A 26,642-nucleotide genomic window follows, 5' to 3' on the forward strand; every position below is an offset into this window, starting at 1 on the left:
TTATTTTGTTATTCATAATCAATTCAATTTTATTTAGTTAGTCTATCATTGAAAAAATAAAAGTTCAAGAACATTTTTAAAGTTAAGATTTAATAATAAAACAATAGTTCATCGTCATTCAAAATCATCCGTCCATGCATCCATTTTCATATATAATTATTTAAATTATAATTAATCTGCCTAGTGTTTAATATTTTCGGCTTTTGTTGAATGTAGTAATAAATTAATAATGTACACTACTGTTGGACCTATTTGTACAATAATGCTGATTTCAACATTACTAAATTTGAATGGATGGAATTTACGCTGGCATTTAATATAAAAAATAACGTTCTTTTTTTTTAAATATGCTACATTATTTTCCATTTTTAGTTTATATCAAGATACAGGTGGCAGTTGTGCCCCGGAAGTAGTGAATGAAGGCGGAAGTTGACCCCGCAGCCAGTGGTAACCGAAAGCAATGGCGGGGGATTCTTCAACTGAGCTTCTTTTTCTAGATACGTTTAAACACCAAAGCGCCGAGGTAATGAATTCTAAACCATTCCAATTTAGACGAAAAAATATCTGTATTTTATACCTGTATTGTTTCTTTTCTGGTGTTCTTGCATAGCCAGGCGTAAACTCTGAGGCTAGCATGCTAATGTTAGCATCTTATCCATGGTAAACATGACGATAATTAACTCATTGAATCAAATTTATACACGTAATTATTCTGTTTTTAATGTATTTTATGCACGGTCTCTGTATGTTTTTTTTTGCAAATAGATGGAAAGTGCTCCCTTGGCTGTGCTTCCTTATCTTAGCGGTTCGCGCTGGCCTGTTTGTTGTGCATGTACTAGTTTACATTTACCACCACGTTTCTCTGTCCATTCATACGCAGTTTACCAATGTGGATGTGGTGCGCTTCCCTTGTGTGGTGCTGATCACAGAAGTCCGTGTCATTCCTCCCGGAATTAAAGCACATAGCAACTTACCTGACAGCAGAGCATGCGGGTAAGCAGTGTCATAACAAATTATCATCAACACATCCGAGCTAATTCTTGATTTACAAACTTCTCGCTTCTGTTTCCTCTCTTTACATATTAGGTCTGTTTATATCTTAACTATTTTTACCAGAGATCTTGTCAAGAACAGTAGACGGACAAATGTTTTTGAGAGAGATTGGACATTTGTTTATCTTGGTGTCCCAGTGTATCTTGGCGGCGGGTCGCTTGTTTTGAGGACACATGAAAGATAGTATTCTTTTTAACAACTGTGTATTTTGCTTTCCAGAGAGACATCCCCTCATGCATTCCAGCTTGAGCTGTTCTTTAATAATGTCCCCAAACCCAACAGCCCAACCTTCAACAGACTTGGCAGGTGAGGAAATTATTAGCCCCCATAAACCACCCTCATCTTGTTTTGTTTATGTACCCTTGAGACACTCTCCTCTTTCAAGTTTGTAGCTCCTGGCTTGATCTCCAAAGTGCTTTAAGATACACGTGTCTGTCTGACCTGTAAAACCAGTCACAGTAGCATCCAAACCCAGTTCTCAGAGGCCAGTGGTTTGCGTGCGTGTACCCACCCATATTCAAGCTTCTTTGTTCTTGTTTTGGCTAACTGGTCTCACCAGAAACTCAACCCCACCCTTGCTGTAGTTAAGAAAGACGTAACAGTCATCAGTGGTCCCAGGATGCACACTAAATGTCTATTTTTAATCTCATAATACTCATAAACAAAGGATTGTGAATGGAGTAGCACCAGAGTTTGAATGAGTCTCGATTTGAGTTTTTTTAACGTGAAACTATGACACGTATCAGTTTTGTTTATTATTCATTTCACTTATGTTTAACCACTTAAATGGGGGGGGGGGTGTTGGGTACTGAAAACTGTTGTAATAAACATCCTATCATGTTGGTGTTCTACACAAGTTGTTACTATTAACACGTTCTTGTTTTTTTATGAAAGTTACTTTAGCAAATTATTGGATTAACACTGTCTTGCTTTCTGTCCTCAGTCTGGAATATGACGAGAACAAGTCAATTGTCTTCAGGCCCAGTGGAAAGGTGAGCCCTAATTGAATGATTTTTAAAATATCTAGGCCAGGATTAATAGTGTCTTCTTAAAAAAAAAAAAGTCTAATCAAAGCTGTTAAACATATCATTTGTACATGTATGAAGATCAACACAGATGGCCTGGTGCTGCGTGGCTGGTACACCACCCTGACCTTGGCTGTGTACGGGACAGCGGAGCGTCCGCATGGACACGAGCAAGGCTCATCGCCGCCGCCACCTCCCCCGCCGCCTACACAGCCGTGCGGGCCCAAAAGACTTGTCAAGCAAGGTGGCCAACATTCATAAGAAAATCCAAGAAGCATCATTTAGTAGATTAGCCCTTACAATATTTTACTACACAGAGTGGGAAAAAGATGACCAATACAACGGCAGCCCACCCAGACCAGGACCCCGAGGGCCTCGCACTCCACCTGGGCCGCCACCCCCTGATGATGACGACGAGGAGCAGGTCCAAGTTCCGGGACCGAGCAGTGAGTAGCGTGACTTCCTTCTTGTTGGTACAGTCAGTGTTCCCCTGGATTGTTTTGGTTCATTGTTGGCAGATTTTTTTTTTTTTCAAGCAAATTAATTTTGACGGGTTTTTACAGTATACTTCTTGAAAATTAAATATTTGTTTCACTAAACGTCTTTTCGACTGCAATGTCAACAGTGGGCCTAGTCAAAGACGAGCCGCGCGAGGACTACCTGGAGGCCGTGTCGCCCGAACGGTCGCTGGCCGCCGACGAAGCGTACTCCGACGCTGAGCAAGACGAGGGCGAGGACGAAGAGGAGGGGCAGGAGGAGGAAGAGGACATGCAGACGGAGGGGAGCGTTCCGGAGGACGAGGAAGAAGACGACGATGAGGGTGAGGAGATGGAGGAAGGTAGCTGATTCAGTTATGCAGCCCACTGCATAAAGATATATCTGCTTTGTGTTTCGTCTAGGCGATGACGGCTACGAACAGATTTCCAGCGATGAGGATGACCTCGACAACGGCACCTTTAAGCTGCCCTCCTTTGACATGGACTACACACCCGAGGACCTTGCATCCGTTCCGCCAGTCCAGTTCGATCCCTATGAACGAGAACTCCGACCACTGGTCTACTTCACCCCTCCGTACAAGTCACTCTTCGACACCCAGCTGGAGAAGCCCAGGGTGGAGGAGCCCAAGGACGCTAGCATCCCTGAGGAAGCAGCAGGCGGCGAGGACACCGATGCTTTTTCACAGCTGAAAGAACTGTTAGGAAGCATCGGCGAAGACCGAGATGTCCGCTGGGTTACCGCCCTGGAAGAAGCGTCAGGACTTCTCGCCAAGGGCTTGGGGTGCCTGGTTAAACAGGGCGAGTGCGTGGCCAAGGAAGAGCTTGTCAATCTTTTAGCCCAGTGGGGCATCCAAGGATTAAGTATGGAGATTGCCCTCACGCAACCAATTGCTCTGAACCTCAGGCAACTGAAAGCCGGGGCTAAGCTAGCGTCGTACCTAGCCGAGTGTCCGCAGGGCCTGAAGGCGCTGCTACGCGACGGGGCTATGGACGTGCTGTTGGACCTTCTCCATAAGGACCATGTCTCCTCTACATTGAAATTGAGTCTTCTCAGGGCACTCGATGCCCTGATTAGTTCTCCGGTCGGGGTCGAGGCTTTCCTCGACCCCGGCGAGTCCGAGAAGAGTGGCTATCAGGTTTGTGAAAGTTTTCTCATTCTAATGAAACATTCAAACATTGGGTAAAGCTACAAATCTTATCCTCCGCAGAGTTTAGTGCAGCTGTTCTTGCAGGATGAAACGGTGAGGGTCATAACTGCTGGCAATGCCATTCTTCAAAAAAGCCACATGTATGAGGTGCTGCTTGACCTCCGGCGTACAGCGGCGGCTTGGAGTGAGCCGCAGCAGGTACACGCTAACACTCACACGCATGTAGATCATTTAATTCAATTGGTTGAACAACATGAATATATTCAAAATAATTGAATCCGTGTCAGTGAATTGAGTTCATTCACCGTGATTATTTTTATGAATTGATGACGCAAGTCTCATTGACAAAAAAAATAATAATTTCAGGAGGAGATGGAGGAGGCTGACACCCCCATGGAGGAGGAGCCAGCCCTGAGTTCGTCCGCTGTGAGTGAAGCGGAGCTCGATCGTTTGGTGGGCGCTTTGGAGGAGTTGTATCAGCTGCTGGAAACCGCCCCTCACTGCATGGTGCAGCCACCAGGGAAAGCGTTTCCAACTTCCGTGAGAATAACTGGACCTCAAGAGAGAGATGATCCATATCCAACACTCTACAGGTATACATTTATGCGCACTGGGTTCCAAAGTGTCTTTTCAAATTCAGTCCTGCCCTCCAAGGTTAACTTTAATCGTCATCTCCAGATACTTGCACGCGTGCCATTTCCTGGAGAGCACATCGGTGGTGCTTTCTGCGGCCGCGGCGTCTGGACACTTGGGCATCACCCAAGCCGTGAAAGAGCTCCTTCGCTTCCTGTCGCTCACCCAGTCGGGTCTGCTATTCCTTCTCGCCCAACCCGCTCCCACCAACTTACTCCTGCGCCTCCTCGCATCCGTGGCCGAGAACGACGGGGAGGAGGCGGCCTTTACGGCAGGAGAAGGCGTTCTCACCGGGCCCGTTTTTGGCGAAGAAGGCTTCGGCGTGTGGCTCATGCAGGCCCTGCATGCTCTCCAGGGGGTCTCGGAGCTCATGAGCCACGTGACCTCAGGAGCAGACGGGGGAGTGGGCTTGGATGAAGGCGACAATCCGGAAGTCCTCGCCATGCTTCATTCACTCTATCTGATGACGTTCACGGTGACTGGCCGCAGTGCTGTGGCGCACGTTTTGAGTTTGGACAACAACTTGTCCTGTCTGGTCATACTATTGCAGCACTACAGCAAAGAAGTACAAGGGTGAGAACTTCTTCTCTTTGTTCCGCATCACTCAACCTTCATTTTTTTTTTTTAATCTGTTTCTGAATTATTATTTTTTTTATTTATTGAAGTGAGGCCAAGACTCGCAAAGCAGTGACGTATAACTATGCGTGCATGCTCGTCTTACTGGTGGCGCAAAGCTCAAATGAACTTCGCATGATGGAACAGTTTGCCGCTCCACTCCTCACCATCGCCAAGACCGATGAGGCCAATGCCAAACTACAGGGTGAATATGACAAATGTGAAATTCGCCTTGGCATCTCCACTATTATTATTATGCTGATTTTTTTATTGATTTATTTTTTTTTGTTCTTCAGAACTCAGCAAATGGCTGGAGCCTTTGGAAAAAGTGCGCTTTGAGATTGGCAGCATCTCGCCGCTTCTAGAATACGTCAAACAGGTATAGAATTCCTCTTTCAAATTCAAAGCAGCACTAGAATCTTTCAAAACAGTTCAGTTTTATAACCTACTAGACTAAACACGCAACTGGGCACATATTGAAATAAATCATCTCATCTAATAACAAACCCAAGAGTCATCTGTTGTACTTGTATGATCCCATTGGTATGCCAGAGACTGCTGACATGTCTGGACTGCTCAAGCGCGTACCTGTGCCAGTAGCTCCAAAGTGATAGCGGCCTTTATCATTTTTATATGTACTGTGTCATGTTTTCAGAATGTGGAAAATGTCTTGACTCCCGAGGGAACTGGATTGGTCACTGCTCTCAGGGTCATCTGCCACATTGCCTGCCCCCTCCCTCTTGTTGGAGGTAAATCATCTAAATAGTTTGTGAAAGTATTTAATCTCCTCCAATTGTGGGGTTTCACAAACATGAACAGATTCAGTGAATTGTTTCTTAAAAAAAAAAAAAAAAGCAGCCCCATATGAATTTCTCACCTGGTCCACCATGTTTTTTCCACCAGGTCAGCAAAGAGACCTGAAGTGGAGCCTTGCCTGCGTTCAGCTCTTCTCCGGCGAGGGTCTGGATACGTGCGTGCGCGTCCTGCAGAAGCTGTGCGGAACGCTGCTCCAGCCGTGGCGCTTGCACGGAAACATGGGCCCCACGCCGCAACGCTGCATGATCCTCCACGTTTGCACCAGCACGCTGCGGTTGTTGCGGACCATGCTGACGGAGCTGCTCCGCGGCGGCGCCTTCCAGTTCAGGGACACCCGCGTAGCCAACGTGTTGGTCATGCTCCACATGATCGTTTGTTCCATCCCCGCATCGGGACGACTGGACGGGGAGGAAACCAGAGTGCAGGCTCTTATCGTTGATGTGCTCCTCACTTTTACGCAAGGTGTCAACGAAGAGGTTTGTGAGAGGAAAAAAAATAAATGTCGACGCTTTTAAAAGGCGCCATGTGACTCACCTGTGTTTCTCAAAGGTGACCCATACAGAGGAGACTCTGGCCAGCAACACATGGTCATTGATGCTAAAAGAAGTTTTAGTATCATTGCTGAAGGCTCCCGAAGGGCTCTTCTCGGGTCTCACGCTGTTGTCCGAGCTCCTGCCGCTGCCCCTCCCGATGCAAAGCACTCAGGTACGTCAACCCGCCACAATCTGCTCTGCGTCTCCCTTCTTCATTTTCACACGCTTATCTCGGTCGCTCAGGTGTTGTCGGTCCAAGACGTCGCCGTGGCCCTAAACACCAGGAAGCTGTGGAGTATGCACATACGGGCTCAGTGGAAAGTGTTCTCGGAGGCTTTGCGGTGTGTTTGCGCCACCAGCTGCCCTCCTCTTTTGGCCATGCTCAGGAGAGTGTGTCTTCAGCTGGCTGACCTATCTTCTCCCACCGCCACACTCATCATGAAGACCTTACTGGAGTTGCTGTCGGAGGAGTTACAGCCGTGAGTGAAGGACATCGACGTGGTCTATGAGTCTGCGAAGTGACAGCAAAATATTCCTTTTTGCAGGGCGGAAGGGAAAACGCCGTGCTGGGCCCAAGTCTTGCGTCTGCTGTCTTTGACGGACACGCTGGCTTCGCAGAGAGCTTGTAAATGCGCCACGCTTCACCTGCTCGCCGGCTCGGTGTCCGGAGACGAACAAATGGCAGATCTCTTCCCCTTGCTCCTGCCTCTCCTGGTGCCTCCCACCAACCACTCGTTACAGCAACAGCAATGCAGCGAACTCATGGGAACGATGTTACAGTCACTGTGTGACCAGGTAAGCAAAGTCGACAGAGCCTTAATCGAGTTTCGTAGCGAACCCACAAGAATGTCAATCTCAAACGTAATGCCATTTTTTTTCTCTAGGATATTTCTCTGGTGATGTCTCATGTGGGTGAAGGCTGCGTGTCAGAAGTGGAACAGCTGGCTAATGCGCTCCCGGGGCGAGAGATGCTCTCATCCATTTGCAACTCCTTGATGGAGGTTTTGGAAAATAGGGAGACCAGCGCACCGCTTCTTCTCACCTGTATCAGGACTCTAACATTCCTGACAGAGCACGACTATGGACTCTACCATCTCAAATTGTAAATAACTGCGCCGTACAATGTCTCCTTCAACCTCTAATGCAGTTTCTCTAAAACTTTCTCAAACATGGTGCTATTTCTCAGAGCTCTGAAGAAACATAGTCCAGGTGTCTTCTCACTTCTGAAGAGATTAATCGTGCCCTTCAATAAACACTCGGCAGACCTGCTCTCGGCTTTGTTGGACTTCCTCCGACAGATCGTCAACACGGAACCAGTGGTGAATTTTGACAACTTTTTATATACATTTTCCCACCAAAATGTTTGACATATTCATCTTTTGGGGAATATTTGCATCCTAAAATTTCACCCAAAAAGAAATTTCCAGACGCAAATGAATTATTTTGAGTCCGTGTATTATTCTAGTGTCACGAGGAGGGTCAGGCACCCGTTGAGGAGTCATCCTTTGTTCCGTCTCCACGGCTGCTGACTGGATCTGAGATGAAGGCTCTCCTGCAGTGGGAAAAATCTGACTCGCATCCTCTTCAGATTTTGGAGAAACAAATCAAGGTACATATAATGCACTTCTACAAAACAGATGTCCATTTGTATTTGAGCTTGTGTGCGTTTGTGCGTTTCCTTGCAGAAACTTTGTAAGGAGGACGATTCACTGGAGACCCTGTTGGAGAGCGTGACCGTCCTGAGGCAAACGCTGGAGGCTTCCGTAGATGAACCTCCTGCAGTTGATATCGAGCCAACTCTGCCAGCGCCCGAGACTCTTGCCATTCAGTTTAATCATAGGTAAAGAAATGGAACAATGTGCTTATTCCACTTAATCTAACCCTGACCTAACTTAATTTATCCTTCCTTTTTTTTTTCTCAAAAAAAAAAAACTATAGGACTGTTTTTATTCTTTCTGAAGCGCTCGATGAGCAACTCAAGGCTCTTTGGTTTTCTCCTTTCCAAACTGATGATATAGAGACTGAACTAGACATGGTGGGGACTCAATCATTTTTCAAAAATGTATTTATTTACATATTTGTGCCTTGGCTCAAACATGTTGGTGTGTATGCTTGTCATAGGTGAAGGTGGATCTGGTGGGTTTGGCTCAGGAATGTTGTCCAGAACTGGACCTGAAAGCAGAGCTGGAACGCTCCTTCTTGTCCGAACCCTCCTCGCCAGGTCACGCCAAGGCTCAAAAAGGCTTCCGACTGGGAAGGCACAAACACGAGACATTTATTACATCCAGGTAGCGTATAGAATAATTTCTGGCCCGGTTCCTGACTTAAATACCATTAACCGAATGATTGTGTCTTCAGCGGTAAGTCGGACTACGTGGAACCCGCAAAGAGAGCTCACATCATGGCGGCTCCGCGCGGCCGAGGAGGTCGAGGAGGCCTGGGACAGAACTTCTGCCGACCGCACGACATCTTCCGCCAGCGCAAACAGAATACTTCCCGTCCTCCCAGCATGCACGTGGATGACTTTGTGGCAGCTGAGTTTAAAGACATTACCACCCCAATTGGACTTTTACCTCCCAAGCGACCTCTGAAAAGTTCCCCCAAGCTGCCCACCAGAGGACTATTCACTGGCAACAGAGGCAGAGCCACCTTCCATAATCAGACTCGCTTTTTCACTCCACCACAACCTAAAAGTGTACTACTCGCCGGTAAGCACAAGCAAATGCAAATTTGTTTACGTGCCTCTGAAATATTATATCTCTGTTGTAGTATCCAAATTTGTCCAACAGAGGGCGATAAAAGCCTCTTGGGTCCACAGGTAACTACCCTCGCAGGGAGGGAGGCCGAGGTTCTTCGTGGAGCGCGCAAGTGCCCGCAGTTACTCACAGAGGAACTTACAGTGAGCCACGCGGAGGGCAAAGCAACTTCACGCGAGGACCTCTGCCCTCACGACAACTTCCCGCAAGTAAGAAATGGCACGCAGACACAACTGTACGCTGTGTGAATTTCTCAACGTATTTTTTTTTTTTTTCTCTCTCTCCTCTTTGCAGATGCGTATCGCCTGGCTCCACGTGATCGGGCTCCACGCGGCCGAGGTGGCACCGGGCTTTCGTGGCTAAGCGGCGGAGGAGGCGGAGGCGGTAACGTCGGTGGTGGTGGTGGAGGTGGTGGTGGAGGAGGGAGGGGCTCCCAGGTGAGCAAGTTTAGCGGCGGCGGCGGAGGGAGCGGAGGTGGCAGGGGCCGACACGTGCGCTCCTTCACCAGGTAAATTCACCTGGGCATTGACTGATAGCCCGCCACGGCTCCAAACGGACCAATCAACTTGTTTTAATGCTATCTCCATGGAATGGTGTCTGTGGAGATCTTTGTGTTGTTTGTTATTGAGTTGTAACCAGAGAATAAAGTTCATAGGAATTGAATTTCTGTTTCGATGTTCATGTGTTGTCAAGTCGTGCACACTAACTGAAACTGCAATGAATTCATCACGATGCAAAAAAAAATGGTTTAATTAATTTTTTTAAGAAAATGATTTGTTTAAAGATTGTTTACTTTGTCTTTGATTATGCTTTCAAATTCATTTGACCATCACCAATGTAATCTTTACAATCCTTAGTTGGCTAATCTTCGGACCAGTCTGCTCAGATAACGGTGACCTCACGACTCTTCTTCTTGATGCAGTCCAGCGTCAGACTCCTGGTTCCGCTTTTACGCGCACCGTCACCCAGTTGAGGTGAAGAAGGACAACCGGGTCCATTTAAAGCCTGAGACGAGTGAAGCGAAAGACTGGATAGGTTTAAGGAAGCTTTCCTCCGATGGTGCCTCAATGGCTCATAGGTAGGTTCCCATCGGGGTGTCTGCTGCTCTTCCTGACGCTGCTCTTGGCCCAGCTGGTCAGCCGACTGCTGATTCCTGGAAGGGTGCAGGTCTCGGAGGAGCTCCAGCAGTTCTCTTTTCTCCAACTCCACCTCTGCCAGCTCTTGTCGCCTTAGACGTTCTGCTCCGAGCAGAGCACGCACATCGCAGATTACGCGGGACAACTGACCCTAAACAGGAGAGACGGGTAAGGCTTTTATTCGTAAAATTTCTTTACATTTTCTAAATTTGTTGATTCCGATTTATTTATTTATTTACCTTCACCTCCTCGACTTCGTTTTTCAGCTGCGACTCCTTCTGCACCATGTGTCTCCTCTGCGAGTCCAACCGAGACTCCATCTCTCGTCTCACCTCCTCCACCTTGCACACCATCTCAACCCTTTGTGGTGCACATTTAGATCAATTATGACAAGTGACTGACGGGTGGAGCGCTGGTCCACTCACGGTTCCATACCGCAGCATTTCAACTTCGGAGCGAAGTTCCGCCACACAGTTGTGCTGCGATTGCTCGGTGGAGAGGAGAGTGTGGCCGCAGCCGTTTGGACATTCTCGGCTGCAGAAGTTGCATTCTGAAAGGTGAGCCTCCAAACTTCGTCTCTCCACTTGTGCGGGACACCCTGCAATGCACAGAAAGAGTTGATTTTCAAATTTGGATCTGGCTGACTAAAATACAATTCAGTTGTTTGTTAAGCGAAGCTTGTGAAGCTGTGCTGTTCTATAATTTTTTTTTATTTTTTTTTGGGTAGGCTAATTATCGATTATAATTTTGTCATTCACAGTGTACAAATTTGTAGTTGTGAATTTCTGCACCTATAGTGTAAAAAAAAAAAAAAGAAGTAAAGCACCACCATCACTGGCAACCAAAAGTAGCTCACTGCAGCATGAAACAATTCCACTCTGCATGCACGCGATCTCGTCCGCCATACCTACCACAACGAGAACAAATGTCGTTGCCTCCTGTCAGCAATGTGTTGCCGTCATGTTGGGAGAACAAGAGCATAATTTGTACACAAAAAAAACCTCATAAAAGAATAATGGGAAGTTGACCTTAGCTGCCCCCTGAACAAGTAATGTAGTAAATTCATTAATCACCATGGCAACAATGGATCCATCTGTTGGATGCCCATAGGTGTCAGATTACCGTGGCTATCCATTTACATCATTTTAGGAATATATTAATAGTGAATGATTTACTGGTGTGAAAAGTAAGTCTTCATACCTGAGTTTGAACACGATACAAAGGCAAAGTCACACTCCTCCTCATGCGTGTGAAGGTTCTCTAACGAGGACACCGCCTCGCATCCATGACTGGCATTTACGCAACGGATCTGCAGACGGTTCAGATCGTTGCGCATGTACCTGTCGACACATAAACACGAGGCCTTGTTGCTTGAGTACATAGCTGCCTCAATTTTTTTTTTGTCAGAACACACATCAAGCCATTCGTTATCACAAATAACCTGTAGAGAGGCTTGAGGCTGCCCACGTCCAGTGGCTGCCTGTCCTCGGGACACGTGTGGTGATGGAGCAACCAGCTACTGATGCAGGCGCTGCAGAAAGCGTGCTCACAGGGCGCCTGTAGGGGGCGCCGTAAAACATCGCGACACACGCAGCATAGGAGGCCCTCATTCACGTAGCCCACAAACCTCTCCAGGTCATAACCCATCCTGGAAAAAAAAAAAAAAACATGAGCAGGCAAAAGCACAACTAAATGGGTACTTAAAAAACATTAAAAAAAAAACACATTAAATATGAAATTAATAGAGTGATGCATTTTATATGTACTGGTATCTATTTCTGCAAAGCCCATCACTGCCTATGTCATTTCAACCCAGTGCTCACCTGATGTTCCAACTCTTCCTTCTTCTGTTGATTTAATAACCTCCACGGGTGCCTCTTATCCTCGAGCTATGCTCTTCTTTCCTTGTTGCTCCATCAAGCCTAGGGTCCCCTATCTCCTAAATCCCGCCCCTGCCTCGGGGAGTGTATCTCCATGGAGAGGTATCCCTGACAACAAACGTTTGAAGACACAGGAAGGCAGCTGTCAAACGACAGCCGGACCACATCAGGGAGACAATGGAGACAGAATAACAGTTGACACTCACATGCTGATGTATGGCAGGTTCCGTTCTTCTTTTACCAGATGAGCTGTTTAACGCCGTTGAACTCAGAGATTACCGCTGTTTTTTCCCCCTGTGGGCTTTCTCTCTCTATCTGTGGATGTGGGATTAACTGGGATTAAACTCTCTCCTTCCTTGATTGGATTACAGTCTGCACAGCATCAATTGACGTCAAAAATCAACAACCCATAACACATGCATTTCATCCCATCACTTTAAACACAATATAAACATTTTAACCAACCTCAAAATTATAGATTTACAGTACATTCTGAGTTTCAGGACTCAAAACTCGGATGAGAAAATCTTCCTTGGAGTTTGCATGTTTTTTCCTGTGCTTGGGTGTTTTTATTCAATATATGTTAGTATTCGATCTTATTCCAACATTCCGTCAACATGTCAATTCGCTGGAGAGTCTAAATTGTCCAAAGGTGCTAAAGAAATGAAAAATTTCCATGCGACAAATGCCTCACATAATTGACTTTAGCCATTCATAACTCTGCAGGCCCCACCTATAAGTATGCAACGAAACGAACGCACCCCTTTTTCTTTTTCCCATTCATCTACTTCCTGGATTACAACCAATCACATTTCACAGATCACTCCGCGGGAAAAAACAAGGAAACAAATTGTTAAAAGACAAGAGAGGCTCAAGCAGTAACATTTAACCAATGGTTCTTTCTCCAAAACTATAGCAAGTAAGTTAAGTCGTTGTCACTTTCATTTAATATTGTGTTCAAGTTGTGCTACGTAAAGTGTCTGTGTGTTGACAATTGACAGTTAAGTCTTACTCGCGTCCGAAAACGATACACGATAGATTACTAAACTATATCAAAATGTCATGTTAATTGGCACGCTGAACTCAAAGGAAAGTTGTAGTTGGATGAATACATAATCATCAATTAACTACTTTTGCATTTTACATCATGGAATTACAAAGCACATATGTGACATTAGAAACACTTTACACCACCGAAATGTCACAAAAGGTATATCATATTGAAGTATTGATGCCAACAGTGGTTTGGAATCAATGGTGTTGAGATAATGTTGATATATTTTGTTTTATATATATATATTTTTTAACAGATAGTGGCTGCTAAAATGAGACGCTCAGCAGCTCCCAGCCATCTACGAGGTAATGCTGCAAAAAAGCCTTGTTTTGTTCCTCCTGGAGCTGCTTCTTCATGTACTGGCAGAGAACCCAAAACCCAGTACCCTGAATTTGGCTTGGACAATGGCTTGAATAAGGTGAGGGTGAGGCAATGCCATCTCAGACACAGATGTAAAGTATCAATCTATGTTTTATTAAATGTCTTCCCTCTAAGGAAAAAAAAGGTTGAGAACTATTCATGCACTAATTCAAACTGTCCTTCCTCACACAACTGCTTGTCACTCAGGTCCAGAGAAGTCTAGGAGTTCCACCTCCCAATCAAAATGTCCATGTCCAGACAGCACCAGCTTTGTCAAAGGCTTTGGCCCGAGTGCTCAGTGCAACTGAAAGCAAGGAGAACGTTATTGTGACGGAACATCTGAACGCTGCATCACAGGAGCTCCCAACACTACAAAACATCAAAGGGGCAGGTAAGGAGAACGTCAACTTTTTGTTATGCAAGTGAAGTATGTTCAGAAAAAAAAAACACTCAATCACATACCGAGACTGTCTATGGTGTTTTCAATGTCTTAATTGGGATCCATCAATAGAGTTTTACCATTTTCTTTTTATTATTAAATGTGAGAGACCCCTGACATGACATGTCTAGAAAATTGTGCGCAACTACAAGAGGTATTACAAAAAAAGGCGTGAAGCGCTGTGCAATATTTATTTACAGACACGGAGTCTCCCTCTAGTGGATACTTGGAATAATGCAAGCCCGCGCTTTAACATTTCATCAAATACCTGCAATCTAAACACTGACGTTTGTTCAAAAATAAATAAAAGCATAGCAAAATAAGAACAGCCAATTTTAACCACAAGCTCGTTCACGGTCGAGACCAGCCACGATCGAGTATCGCTCGTATTTGATTCGTAATACAAACGGCAACAACACGGCTGAATTAGCTCTGTGCTTGGATAGAGACGAACACACAAGCGGGCTCTCTGTCCAACGTCACGGAGGGATCATTCGTTGAATTCGGCAATGTAAATCAATAGGTGGCGGTATTATTAGCATGTAGCACATAGCTCCAACGCGACCCTGTCATGCGCATGCGCGACGCGCTCCCTTAAACTCCACCCAGCGTTGTAGTTAGTTAAACCCGCCCGGCACAGTCCTTACACTACAACCATCTCCCGTTCCTAAATAAACTAATATCCACCGAATTCCCCATCTCCCCTCCATCCACGTGTATGTGTGCCACCGTCTTTTGTTTTGTGTTGAGACGACGTGGCTTCGCTGTGCTCGGTTTGAGGTTTAGAGAGGCCGAGCTGTAAGTAGGTCGGTCTGGGTTTAAGCGGCTTAGCTACGTCAGTCTAAGCTGGGAGGAATTCATCCAAAACGCTGGGAGGTAGGCGGGGGCCTAAGCGAGGCTGGCCTAGTTAAGCCTGAATCTTATTGTGCACGGCAGAAGCCTGATTTTTGTTGTGCAAGGAAGCAGAGAGAGGGGAAACCAAGGAGTGGTGCAGCTCCACGCTTTTGTCAGACCACAGCCTGTGTTTTATTTGGAATGGGGAGAGGAAGAAAAGGAGATGGAGAGCAGTTAAATCGCTCTTAACATCATGGCTCGGTGGACTAAGAGAATCGCGGAACAGGACGAGACCGGTGACCGCTGAAGTCCGCTGGAAGATGGCATCCGGCTCGGTGTTCCTTTCCAGCATGGTGGGGAAAGCTCGCTCCTCCAACTTCACCCTCTCGGAGAAGCTGGACCTGTTGAAGCTCGTCCGGCCTCACGTGCTCATCCTGGAGGAGCACAACAACAAACATGCGGTCATCGTAGACAAGAACAAATGCTGGGACACCGTGGCGGAGCAGTACAATGCCCTGGGGGGAGACAGACCCCACCGCACAGCGCAGGGCCTTAGAACCCTTTACAAGAGGCTGAAGGAGTCGGCCAAACAGGAAGTGGTGCAGCGGAGGCATGCCCAGCTGGAGTACAGAGCGAGCATCTCTGAGCCAACCAGGAGAGTCCTGGAGATGATCCCTCACCTGTTTCAACATGTGCCCATCCACGAAAAGGACCAGTCTTTACGCAGGTACGCTGTGACTCAACCAGATGGATTCTTTTTGGCAAAACAATGATTTGCATAAATTGTAGGCTTTAAAAAAATATTCTTGAATTTGCAACAGAACAGTTGAGTCAAGAACCTTTTTTTTTGGGGGACAGATTTTTATTCAAAACGTGTTTTTATTTTGATTATGTACTGGAAAACAAAGCCTAAAATAGCATTACATTTTGATTTTATGGGGTGGGGCAAATTTTGATGAAACAATAGTGAGCCACATGTTTTGCCCACTCCTGAGGTAAAACCCGAGCACTACATTGAAAAGTGAAAAGTATAAAATTGACGTCTGCCTAAAAAGTGTTTGGTCATTTTTCGAACTGTAAATATACCACAAACCTTGATCTCAAAAGGGTTTATTATATATTCAACCTTATCATGCTGTCCATCCTCAGATTATTATACAGTAAGCACCCATCTCCCATCGAACCTCCTGGCAGCAGCTCCTCTTTGGCCGTCCCTCAAGACTACTCAGCAGCCGTCCCCACCGCCCCCCATGTGGTTGTCCGTCTGGATCCGGACGATGATGTAAAACCGCCTCCAGATCTCCCACTCCCGTCCACACGTGCCAACCCGGGGCTGGAGTCGGACCCGGAGCCGATGGGGGAACAGGATGCGGACAGCATCCGAGTTTATGACGCATCCTCGTCTCCCGCCCCTTCGTCTGTCAACATCCCTCTCTCTGCCTCGCCGCTGTCTTTACGCCACGACTTCTACCCCAATAACATCTACCCTAACAACGTCTACCGCCATCACGAGCCCGAGCGCTTCCGCCCTTTGCACATGGCCAAAGAGGAACACGAATTGGTGCTAGCCAATCACAGGAAGGCGGCAATGTACCTTGAGGAGAAACGGGAGGGGCTCAAGAGGAAACAGCAACTAGAAGAGGAACTTTTGAGAGCCAAAATCAAAGTGGAGAAACTGAAAATGGCCCGACTTCGGCACGGACTGCCTACCCCTTTTTAGCAAGAAGAAACACAAAATAGTAGAAAACGTCAACGGAGTACACTGTGTAGCGCGCTGCTGTGATGTCACGCCAATTCCGTAGCGCTCACATAACAGGTTCAGGAGTCGTAGCTTATATCGAAACTACATAATGATGCGCTGAAATTAAATACCGTGCGGTGGATGAGGATCAATTTAAAATCGGTGAGATTGCGACTTTGGTAAACATAGTGCCTCCAGCAGACACCGATTCATCTCTTCATGTTGTCGTTGGTTTGTGTTGCTAAAAAAAAAAAAAAAAAAATCGTTTACCAGTGAAACAATGGTGCTGCAGAATGTGTCTTGTGACCTTTATTATTGGTACTTAATACAAGTGGAGGGAATGTTGTGTTCTGCAGAAATGATTGTCAAGTGCTGTTAGTTTTTGTTTGTCCATTTTATGGTTTTTATATTAAAAACGTTACTATGGCGAGTTCAAGACCTGCTTTGTGGATGTCGATTTTTCATTGACATTTCAAGTTTTTCCTGTCCTAATCCTGCAATGTGATCACTCTTGAATGCATTTGTGAATGTGCACAACTGGTGCAACACTGACCTCTACTGGCGGGGCCTACATCTGCATCCATAAAAACCTCTTCATCTGTTTCCACAGGCTTCCCTCAAGCATGTGCCGTGTCAAATCCAGTGCCAGATACAGAACCCAACCCAGACACGACGCGATACTTCAGCGTGATGTGGTGTAAGGCCAGCAAAAAGAAACACAAACGCTGGGAGGGGGACGCCGTGCTGGTGACGAGGGGTCGCACGGCCACGCTGAAAGATATGGAGGGCAAGAACATTGGACAGGGCAGCGGTTACAAGATATCAGTGCTGGCCTCTCTCGCCGAAGGAGAGACCCTGATGATGGGGGCCAAGGAGGTAGAGGTGATGGGCGTCATATCCGCAGAAACCTTTGCCACGGGACGTTGTTTCCAAGAAGCACAGGTAGAAGACGTTCTCCCAAAGACGGCTCCTCCTCCTTCACATCGCCTCGCATCTAAACCTTTCCGCCCCCCGACGCTGTCGAGGAGAGCGGAGCATCCGGGATCACAACCGAAAGAGGAACAAATCTACAAGCCTCGCCATGATCCACTAGCACCTGGTGTGTTGACTGTCCACCCAGTACTTCAATAATATTCTTCTTTGTACATCTAAAGTTTTCTTCGTATCGTTCTCAGGTGCGCTCGTGATGCCTCGGCCCTCGCCCAACCACCAGTGGTCGAATAACAAATCAGGTCTTCCCGTGGTTGATGTCGTGGTTGACCCGCACTTGACGGCTCACTTACGTCCCCATCAGAGAGACGGACTACTTTTTCTCTACGAATGCGTCATGGGCATGAGGTATTATTTACGTGTCTAAATTTGCGTCAATTCAAATCAATCATCTCGGTTTGTCGGTAACATCAGAACCGCAGGGCGTTACGGCGCCATCCTGGCCGACGAGATGGGTCTGGGGAAGACCCTCCAGAGTGTGGCTCTCTGCTGGACTTTGCTCAAGCAGGGACCGTACGGAGGAAAAGCCGTCACCAAACGCGTGTTGGTGGTTACTCCGGGCAGCTTGGTGCAGAACTGGGCCGCCGAGTTCAACAAATGGCTGGGCCGTGAGAGGATCACCGTTTTCACTGTGGATCAAGTGAGGGAGAAGATCAACAATATTGAGGAAGATGAGTGAGATGAATCGTTTGGACCGTTGTTTCTCATTGTCAGGACCACCGGATCGAGCAGTTTGTGTTGTCGAACCTTCACAATGTTCTCGTGATCAGCTACGAGATGCTGCTGCGCTGCCTCGAGCGGGTTCGCCCACATCCCGCCGACAACTTTTGCTGCCGAAAGCCCGATCCGACCCAATTCACACCTTCTCGTTCTCAGGTTCAAAAAGTGGAATTCGGTCTCATCATCTGCGACGAGGGTCACAGATTAAAAAACAGCAGCATCAAAACGTCCTCGGCTCTCAGCAGCCTGAGCTGCACTCGTCGGGTCATACTCACAGGTGGGCTTGAACTTCCTCCCTCTTCTTGACCGCCATTGAATTTATGAAAATTTTTTTTTTTTGAAGGCACCCCGGTGCAGAATGACCTGCAGGAATTCTACGCCATTATCGATTTTGTAAATCCGGGCATACTTGGCTCCAGCACCGCGTATAGAAAAGTATTTGAAGAGCCCATCCTACGTTCCAGGCAGCCTTCGTGCTCAGAGGTGACTCTTGTACATTTGAAATTCTGTCAATATATGAAAGAAAACCCATCTGCCAATTAGGAGGACAGATCTTTGGGAGACGAGCGAGCGTCTGAGCTCTCCCGACTCACCGGCGTGTTCATCCTGAGGAGGACCCAGGAGATCATCAACGATTACCTGCCGCCGCGCCTGGACTGGACTTTGTTCTGTAGGGCGTCCCCGCTGCAGCTGGAAATCTACAGGCAGCTCCTCTGCCACCGAATCTTCCGAGCTTGTCTCCAAGGCTCCGTGCAAACACATACGCACCTGGCCTGCATCACCGCCTTGAAAAAATTGTGTAACCACCCAGCCCTGCTTCACGCCAGCGTCATGGTGAGACTGGGATTTAAGATTTCGATTCATTAGTCCTGTTAAAATTCACTTTGTGGCCTTTTTTGCTTTCAGGACAAAATGAAGTGCGATTCCGAGGAGAGCTCACTCTATGAAGGCCTTCCTGTGTTATTCCCAGAAAACTACTCTTCAGATAACTTGAACCTTCATGACTCCGGGAAACTTTTGGTTTTGTTGGACCTCCTGAGTACCATCAGACAGTTGAGTCCATCCGACAGGTACGTCATCGTCACGTTTCTGTCGCGGCGTCTGCTAAATTTCAATTCTGACATTTTGTATGTCTCCTCCCAGGGTTGTGATCGTGTCCAACTACACTCGGACGCTGGACATGCTCCAGAAGCTTTGCGTGCGCTTGAGTTACACGTTCTGTCGGCTGGACGGACAAACGCCCACCAACCAAAGGCAGCGGCTGGTCGACGGCTTCAACAGTCCTTACTCTTCCGCTTTCCTGTTTCTACTCAGCTCCAAAGCTGGCGGTGTAGGACTCAACCTAGTGGGAGCTTCCCATCTGGTGCTCTATGACCTCGATTGGAACCCGGCTAATGATATTCAGGTAGAACTACAAAAGCAGTCTAAGGTGGTGTGATTTGTTTGCTGAAACGAGAAGTTTGCTTCTTTGTCCTGCTCAGGCTATGGCACGAGTGTGGCGCGACGGACAGAAGAAGACCGTGCACACTTACCGTCTCCTCACTGCAGGTATCGTACATTTCGTGTGCTTGGAGATAAAAATAAAAAACTTTCCGTGAAATTAATTTGACATTCTGAGCCGCACACGTTTGTGGTGACCTTCTTAGGAACTATCGAGGAACGCATTTTCCAGCGGCAAGTGTCCAAACAAGGGCTTTCTGGGACGGTGGTGGACCTCGGCAAAGGCTCGGAACACGCCAGCTTCTCCGCCAACGAGCTGCGAGATCTCTTCAGCCTGACCGACACGCCGTCGCTCACTCACGACCTGTTGAACTGCGGCTGCAACGTGGACGGCTCAGTCAACAGTAGGCCTGTTTTGAATCCGGTTTGGAAGAAATAAAATTGTGTCCACTCATCGTTTTTGAACTCCCTGCTTAGATACGGAAGAGGAAGACGATGAACCTTCTGACCATCGGCCGTGCCAGCTGGGTCGTGACCGCTGCGGTTCGGCCCAGAAGCACCTCAGCATGTCCGAGCTGATGCGGTGGAGACATTTCTCTGGAGACGCCCGCAGCTTCTTTGACCCTTACCTCGATCACGCCCGAGACCACGTCACCTTTGCCTTTCAAACTACCATCTCCCACGTGGACCAGTAACTACCAAACAAGATTCTATTAAATGTCCAGCATTGAAGATAACGCTGCTCAGATTTTGTTGTTGTTGATTGTTAACATGCAAACACTTCTTATCTTAATTACTATCTTGATCTTAAAAAAAAATAATTTGAATTGAAATGATGAACGGATTGAGTTGTTCCTGAGAAAACACGAGCCCAGATTCTGCAGAAGTCCAGAATATTGTGATCGGTAAGTTAAATGGCCATTAAATCCATTGAGTCATAAATAAAAGTGTTTTTTTTTTTTTTCTCTCAAACATTTTTTTTCCTCTCTATTGTTTTAGGATTCATACGTGCTGCTCATGCGGAGATCCTGTTCTGGCCATTTAAGGTAATACCAGCAGTTCATCCTAATCATGCCTGAGGGATGTTTAGATGTTACGTACTGAGAATTTATACAGAACATCCATTTTGGTACTCATCTAGTTTAAACTCCTTCGTTGGAAGTGCTCAGTTGACCGTTTTTAACCGAACAAAAAGCTTTTCCCGCTTTTTCCTCATGCTGATGACGGTCCAGTTAGTCACGCCGGTTAAGCGACGTGAGACACTCGTCAGCCTTGTTTGTCGCTGCTGCTCGGCACTGAGCCGCCGCGTGGGAGTTACGTTCTCCCTGTGTTGTGCATGTGCTGCTGTGTATGACTTGTATTCAACTGTGTCGAGGGTTAATTATTTATTTAACCGTCACCACCGCCATCTATCAGGCAATTTTTTTTTTTCTTGTGTAATAACTAGGTTTCGGGGCTATTTGGATTTTCTCATTACAGCCACTGTGAATATTTACTCTTAATTAACTTGAGTTTATTCAGATCCTTCCAGTCTGTAGAAAAGGTATTATTTCGCCATCTCTTTGTGTTATTCTTTGATCAAACTCGTAATACTTGACCTAAAAATGAAAGGTGAGTCAGAGTATTGCAGTTCTGCACAAAGCATTGGATACAACTTCTAATGTTGGTTCGTAGGTTTTTGTCATTTAAAAAATAATCAAAAATTAAAAAAATATATATATATTTTTTTCTTTTTATTGACTTTTTTTATGTATGTTTCGAGACAGGCCAGCTCGTCTCTCTCTCAAAATGAGCTGAGGCAAGCGCCCTTCGTGAGGGATGCTACGCTAGCTTGTTTGAGCTCATCTTGTGTCAGCGTATCTACTGAACACGTGTCCGACAAGCAAATGCGATCCGTCAGATTGATTCAAATGTTGTCTCTGGGCCATGTGTCTGATGAGCGCACGTTCTAAAGCTCTTAACCATCCGCTAGTGGCCAATCCCCACTTTTTTTTTTGTTAAGCCTGCCAGCACAAAGATCCGCCGTATGGATTTGAATGACCACTTCTGATGGGAGGGGCGCACTTTGTTTTGATGAGAAACTAAATGACAGATTAGATCTTTATTTCACGTGATCACGGTAAGGCAGTCGGGGGCCGAGCCTCCGGTATTAACCCTCCCCGAGGTTGCGTGTCTTATATTTCATTCATGATCACTCAGAGAGTCATTGACATTTAAGCCGCGTGAGCGTTTGCCACGTGCGTCGGGCGGCACATACCCGCCAAATATTTTATCGGAAGCCGCCTCACTGGCCATGGCACAGACACGGTGAAGGCTCGCCGGCCCGATCGAATTGAGCACACGGCCTTCGAAGCGCAAGCCGGCCTTGGTGGTATTCACGCTCGCCCCTCCCATCCCCCGATAGACTTTTGCCCTTCACCCTATTTATGACCTCTCGGTCTACAGACAACCTAAGGTTGAAATGATCTGTGTACTGTCCCAGTTTGTGAGATAGAACACTACGGCGTCTTTAGTTTGCGGCTCTCAATCTAAACCAAACCGCCAATGTGCCGTACCAAAGCCCCTGACCCCGGTCAACGGTCCAGCACTTAACAAGGATTTAATGTCGCCCGTGTCGTCTGTCAGCCGGATGAGATCAGAGCAGAAGGCCACAGTAGATGAGACGTTTGATACACAAGCGCTGCATGACACAAACAACAGCAGACAAAAAAAAAGGTCTAATCCCACAATTAGTGTAAAAGCTCTTCAAGATCAAACCAAGATTAAAAATGAAGTATTAAAGCGAGTCGTGTAAGAGCAGGTTTTCGATACACAATTTGTCTATTAAATGAAGAAGAAGAAAAAAACTAAACATGACTTTATGGTCGTCTTGCAAACGACATGACTGTATTCAGTTCAGTTTCCATGGTAACAAATGAGGAGCAGAGATTAGTATGAACCAAGCATCATGCCTCGTTCTCTCTGTATCAGAAAATAAGCATCTGTCAAAATTTGTGACAATATCCCGCTTGAAGATAAATGCTGACTGATTTAAAGAAAAAAAATTTGTCAGGAGTGGGATTTGAACCCACGCCTCCATTGGAGACCAGAATTCCCATTTGATTGGAAGGATTTGTTCCTTGAGTCTGGCGCCTTAGACCGCTCGGCCATCCTGACTGATGAGATAAACAAAGTAATCGAAGGTACCTACTGAATGCAGGCTACAGTTGCCTGGCCATGAACTTCTGATGTTGGCGAGCAGTAGAACCAAATATTTCCTGCTCAAGTATTAGATTAGACCTCAAGACTCAGAGGCCAGATCATGTGACATCATTCACGTGGCCTGGTAGTCAACCAACAGATGGTGTTCAACTTGAGAAGGTTTTGAAAATGTCATTTATGTGACCCCCCCCAAACGCCATTTAACTCTTGCCATTTCCACCCCAGCTCTAATTCTTAGACACCACCGACAGCCTCGAAATGTGAAAAGAACATTCGGTGTGAATGACAGCAAGACACATTTCCAAGTGAGAGCAAATCCATTAAGCCCCTTTATAAATTCATGCATATGTTGTGTAATCATTTTCTCAATGCACGTACCTGAAGTCTCCGTGGACCATTAGTGCACATTAGTGTTGGTGTGGGAGTGGATCGAAACACCCCTCCCCCCTGTGAGAGTGATTTTATACCCCCTCGAGTGAGAGAGAGAGAGAGAGAGAGAGAGAGAGAGGACCTCCTCTTATAAACATGCAGGGAAATCCCAGCAGCATTTCAAGATTAACGCCGAGGGGGCACTAAACGCTCCAGTTCCACTAGCAACATGTTTCTCAACTAATCCTGCTTGCAAATACAACCAAGCTTACAGGGAGCAATTGAAAAGTTGACTTGAAATAGTTCAAGTTCTATTTAGGAGTTGAAAAGAAGGCTCATATCTTCAACAACGGGACAATGATGTCCAGCGTGCGCCGGCACAGTCTCCGCCTCCAGAGCGAGATCCACCGCTGGAGCATCTGCGACCCGGATAGCCTTCTGGCCCGCGTACCCGCTTGTATCTCCCGATCCAAGTCGTGCGCCAGCTCCGCCGGAGAGTCCGACGGAGGCAGCAGCCGCGGCAGCTGGTCTTCCTCGTCCGACTCGGTCATCTCCGCCGACTCGGTCAATCCGTACCGGGTGGTGCTACTCGGGGACGGCGGGGTCGGAAAGAGCGCCTTCGCCTGCATCTTTTCCGGGGCCGCGGACAGCATGGACAGCGATGACTGCGAGCTGTGCGGAGGTGAGAATTCACCTCATTTAAATCGCAATGACTTTTTTCAACGACTATAAATATGTCTTAAATTAAAAAGATATATATTTTTTTTTATTAATGTACTTGCGATGTATGATGAGAGTGTTTTTGAGCTTTGACTATTTTAACACGTGGTCCTCGAGTTACGACGTTTCGACGCTTCACCTTACCCACTCACCCCAAAAACCCATAGCCAGTTAAAAAACTCTAAAATGTACCAAAATAACCTCAGACAGAGAGCACACCTACGACCCATATAAGGATAAGCGTACGAAAAAATAGATATACATTTAGATGACATTAATTTGCTGCCATGGAACTTGAACAGAGTATCACGATCATTTTGCTTACTTGGATCAAATTTTTTTTGGACAGAATGTAAACCACAATCACAAATATGAAATGATTCTTTTTTTTTTTAATTTATTTATTATTGACTTCATTTTTCAGAAGAACTACGTGAGCGAGAGTTGGATGTAGATGGAGAGACGGCAACAATCACCCTGTTGGACACATGGGATACGGAGGTGAGTCAAAACAACACCAGAGGCAAGGGCAAACTGCGATCGAATCCCCCTCCCCCTCATGCCCATAATCCCCCCCCATCTATTATTTTGCAGAGTGACAGCGAATGGGCTCAAGAGCGCTACATGCATTCAGGCGACGCCTTCCTGCTGCTGTACTCCATCACCGACCGAGCGTCCTTTTTACGGGCGTCGGAGCTCCGCATCACCCTGCGCCGCCTTCGACCCGCCCAACACACGCCCATCATCCTGGTGGGAAACAAATGTGACCTGGTGCGACGCAGAGAGGTTTCAACCAACGGTAAGAATCTCGAAAAAGCTACAACCGTGTCTAATATCGAAATGTTGCTTTGGCGCCATCTTGTGGCCAATATTAGTGAGGTGAGGTGAAGCCCCAATTTATATTAGAATCAAATAATACAGATAAAATAAATAAAAAAAAATCACATTACATATTGTGGCTTCAGAGGGCCGCGCCTGCGCCGCCGTCTTCGACTGCAAATTCATCGAGACCTCCGCCGCCATGCAGCACAATGTGTGGGAGGCTTTCCGCGGCATCGTGCGACAACTGCGTCTACGCAAGGACTCCAAGGGCGCCGCCCGCCGTTCCCGCCGGGAGAACCTCCCAACTAAGGCCAAACGTTTTCTCGACAAGATGGTAGCCAGGAACAATCCCAGCGTTGCGTTTTGGCTCAAATCCAAATCCTGCCACGACTTGTCTGTTCTGTAGAAGAAGACTGAACAATTTGATGGACATGTTTACTGTTTACAAGCAAGCCCATGGACAAGGAGGATTATTTATTGATGTGTTTCCGATACCTCTCTTGCTATTTGCATTCAGTGTATTTCCATAGTAACACAAAGGTCAACATATGAGGTGCACAATAGGTCAAAAATAACACATTTATCTTTCACCCATGAGAAAAACGCAAGGAAGAGAGAGTGAAAGAACCTGACTGGATTATTTTTTTTGTTATAGTGAAAGGTTTCTTGTTGTGTGTGTGAGTTTTTTTTTATTTATTTTGTGGGGTTTCTGTTATTTTAGTGAGTTTTTGTTGTCCGTTTTTTGTTGTGTGCCAACCTTTTTTAACATTTGTGATTTTTTTTTTGTGCATGTTATACCGTGCTTGAGAGTATTTTGAGGGTTTAAGTGAGAATGAGTGAGTTTTTATTTGTGAGAGGATTTTTTAGGGATGTTTTTTTTTTAATGTGTCCACATGAAAGTGTTTTGAGTGATTGAATTATCTTCTGGCCACGTTTGAGAGTTTTTTGTGGGCAAACGTTTTTGGTGTGGTGTGTGATATTATTTGGATGTATGTGTGAGAGGTGACATGTTTTAAGCGTGAGTTTTTTTTTTTGATGAATGACAATATTCTCAACGTTATCTTTATCTTATACCGCACCTGATATCAATGCAAATCCCTGCAATGTTGCCATTTAGCCACATAGCTTCCCGATTTGCTTATTTCAATAAAGATCAAATCTCCTTTGTGTGTGACTCACATTTGACACAATGGAGTTACATGATGGCCACGAAAAATAACACGTGACACATGAGTCACAAGGCGACGACATCACGGTGAATATTAAAAAAAAAAGATCAAATAATTACACGATTGGATGCTCAGTGCCTGATGAGAGATTTGGGTTGCAACTTTCGACTTGTTTGGAAAAGCTGCAAAAAAAACCCCACCAGGGCAACATTCTAGAATTCTACGTAAGGATATGGACTAAATGCTCAAACATCTTTCAGGGCCCTCCCAACTTGTCAAACAGAAGGTGTTTGCGCATGCTGGCCTGCGTGGTTACATAATCCATGCAAATTGTGCGAGGTGTCGGCAATGGCAGGTTGTGTGTTGCTGTCCAAACCATGACTCATTCACAAGCCGTCGGGTTAAGGATTCACACGATTGCCTTTTTTTTTTTTTTTTTTGCTTTTGCCCTCCACAGGATGTTGCAAGATCGCAACACCGGTTTTACGCATAAATATGCTCGGATATCAACTAGGTCGCTTGCTCCAAGGTGACCTCCCGGGTCACCGTGGCGATCTGGGGTGCGATGATCTATCAGAGCTATTGACGACACGTGGCCTTATCAGCCCAGCTAATGGACAATCTGACAGGAAGCGCTCCCACGAGTGCAGGTCAAAGTCTGACCATGAGAAACCTGCCCATGATTTCTTCA

The 26,642-nt window shown here is 46.3% G+C and overlaps 5 protein-coding genes and 1 non-coding gene across 10 annotated transcripts; 4 read left to right on the forward strand and 2 right to left on the reverse strand.

The window, feature by feature from the left end:
* Window positions 1-395: 395 nt before the first annotated feature.
* virma (vir like m6A methyltransferase associated) lies at window positions 396-9,739 on the forward strand. The gene is made up of 27 exons (XM_085918012.1): window positions 396-523; window positions 881-993; window positions 1,273-1,359; window positions 1,997-2,045; window positions 2,160-2,322; window positions 2,396-2,524; window positions 2,704-2,898; window positions 2,978-3,711; window positions 3,784-3,921; window positions 4,090-4,316; window positions 4,402-4,929; window positions 5,022-5,176; window positions 5,268-5,350; window positions 5,627-5,720; window positions 5,875-6,263; window positions 6,337-6,492; window positions 6,564-6,799; window positions 6,866-7,115; window positions 7,205-7,422; window positions 7,507-7,639; window positions 7,786-7,929; window positions 8,006-8,160; window positions 8,259-8,355; window positions 8,442-8,608; window positions 8,679-9,028; window positions 9,139-9,285; window positions 9,371-9,739. Exons 1-27 carry the CDS (start codon window positions 461-463, stop codon window positions 9,586-9,588), a joined length of 5,418 nt encoding a protein of 1,805 aa, XP_085774138.1. The 5' UTR covers window positions 396-460; the 3' UTR covers window positions 9,589-9,739.
* A 152-nt stretch (window positions 9,740-9,891) lies between these two features.
* Window positions 9,892-20,388, forward strand: rad54b (RAD54 homolog B). 4 transcript variants are annotated; one of them, XM_085918014.1, is made up of 18 exons: window positions 9,892-10,380; window positions 10,479-10,769; window positions 12,134-12,306; window positions 12,912-13,011; window positions 13,403-13,564; window positions 13,714-13,897; window positions 17,131-17,619; window positions 17,696-17,858; window positions 17,925-18,150; window positions 18,225-18,311; window positions 18,387-18,507; window positions 18,574-18,713; window positions 18,774-19,064; window positions 19,137-19,300; window positions 19,374-19,635; window positions 19,712-19,778; window positions 19,877-20,074; window positions 20,148-20,388. In XM_085918014.1, the coding sequence occupies exons 5-18, from the start codon at window positions 13,418-13,420 to the stop codon at window positions 20,363-20,365; spliced, it is 2,757 nt and encodes a 918-aa protein (XP_085774140.1). In that variant the 5' UTR covers window positions 9,892-10,380; window positions 10,479-10,769; window positions 12,134-12,306; window positions 12,912-13,011; window positions 13,403-13,417; the 3' UTR covers window positions 20,366-20,388. The 4 variants fall into 4 exon arrangements, with proteins under 4 accessions (XP_085774140.1, XP_085774139.1, XP_085774141.1 ...); XM_085918013.1 differs by having other exon boundaries at window positions 12,134-13,011; XM_085918015.1 differs by lacking the exon at window positions 12,134-12,306.
* rnf41l (ring finger protein 41, like) lies at window positions 9,959-11,859 on the reverse strand. Its single transcript, XM_085918020.1, is given in 6 exon segments — window positions 9,959-10,395; window positions 10,448-10,572; window positions 10,648-10,810; window positions 11,124-11,150; window positions 11,413-11,552; window positions 11,654-11,859. Coding segments are annotated over 6 exon segments (1,098 nt in total).
* Window positions 13,867-16,951, forward strand: LOC147051919 (fibrinogen silencer-binding protein-like). Of its 2 annotated transcripts, XM_085918018.1 has the most exons (3): window positions 13,867-13,897; window positions 14,882-15,506; window positions 15,929-16,951. In XM_085918018.1, exons 2-3 carry the CDS (start codon window positions 15,100-15,102, stop codon window positions 16,497-16,499), a joined length of 978 nt encoding a protein of 325 aa, XP_085774144.1. In that variant the 5' UTR covers window positions 13,867-13,897; window positions 14,882-15,099; the 3' UTR covers window positions 16,500-16,951. The 2 variants fall into 2 exon arrangements, with proteins under 2 accessions (XP_085774144.1, XP_085774143.1); XM_085918017.1 differs by lacking the exon at window positions 13,867-13,897 and having other exon boundaries at window positions 13,908-15,506.
* A 2,328-nt stretch (window positions 20,389-22,716) lies between the features above and the next one.
* trnal-caa (transfer RNA leucine (anticodon CAA)) lies at window positions 22,717-22,826 on the reverse strand. The gene is made up of 2 exons: window positions 22,789-22,826; window positions 22,717-22,761 (listed from the first exon to the last, which is right to left on the reverse strand). It is a non-coding gene; the product is annotated as a tRNA-Leu (tRNA).
* A 682-nt stretch (window positions 22,827-23,508) lies between these two features.
* Window positions 23,509-25,924, forward strand: gem (GTP binding protein overexpressed in skeletal muscle). The gene is made up of 4 exons (XM_085918019.1): window positions 23,509-23,922; window positions 24,385-24,461; window positions 24,555-24,759; window positions 24,926-25,924. The coding sequence occupies exons 1-4, from the start codon at window positions 23,598-23,600 to the stop codon at window positions 25,186-25,188; spliced, it is 870 nt and encodes a 289-aa protein (XP_085774145.1). The 5' UTR covers window positions 23,509-23,597; the 3' UTR covers window positions 25,189-25,924.
* The last annotated feature ends 718 nt before the right edge of the window (window positions 25,925-26,642 follow it).

The sequence above is a fragment of the Syngnathus leptorhynchus genome, chromosome 8 (assembly GCF_054491065.1).
Source record: "Syngnathus leptorhynchus isolate UIUO chromosome 8, UIUO_Slep, whole genome shotgun sequence".
Classification (NCBI taxonomy): Eukaryota; Metazoa; Chordata; class Actinopteri; order Syngnathiformes; family Syngnathidae; genus Syngnathus; species Syngnathus leptorhynchus.

Bases quoted from the DNA above. Each gene is read 5' to 3' on its own strand.
- LOC147051919 (XM_085918018.1), top strand. From the start codon at position 15,100: ATGGCATCCGGCTCGGTGTTCCTTTCCAGCATGGTGGGGAAAGCTCGC. The intron at 15,507-15,928 runs GTACGCTGTGAC...GTCCATCCTCAG, and splicing joins AAGGACCAGTCTTTACGCAG to ATTATTATACAGTAAGCACC.
- rad54b (XM_085918013.1), top strand. From the start codon at position 13,418: ATGAGACGCTCAGCAGCTCCCAGCCATCTACGAGGTAATGCTGCAAAA. The intron at 17,859-17,924 runs GTATTATTTACG...CGGTAACATCAG, and splicing joins GAATGCGTCATGGGCATGAG to AACCGCAGGGCGTTACGGCG. The intron at 18,151-18,224 runs GTGAGGGAGAAG...TCTCATTGTCAG, and splicing joins CCGTTTTCACTGTGGATCAA to GACCACCGGATCGAGCAGTT.
- gem (XM_085918019.1), top strand. From the start codon at position 23,598: ATGATGTCCAGCGTGCGCCGGCACAGTCTCCGCCTCCAGAGCGAGATC. The intron at 23,923-24,384 runs GTGAGAATTCAC...TTCATTTTTCAG, and splicing joins TGACTGCGAGCTGTGCGGAG to AAGAACTACGTGAGCGAGAG. The intron at 24,760-24,925 runs GTAAGAATCTCG...TTGTGGCTTCAG, and splicing joins CAGAGAGGTTTCAACCAACG to AGGGCCGCGCCTGCGCCGCC.
- virma (XM_085918012.1), top strand. From the start codon at position 461: ATGGCGGGGGATTCTTCAACTGAGCTTCTTTTTCTAGATACGTTTAAA. The intron at 5,351-5,626 runs GTATAGAATTCC...TCATGTTTTCAG, and splicing joins TTCTAGAATACGTCAAACAG to AATGTGGAAAATGTCTTGAC. The intron at 8,161-8,258 runs GTAAAGAAATGG...AAAAAACTATAG, and splicing joins GCCATTCAGTTTAATCATAG to GACTGTTTTTATTCTTTCTG.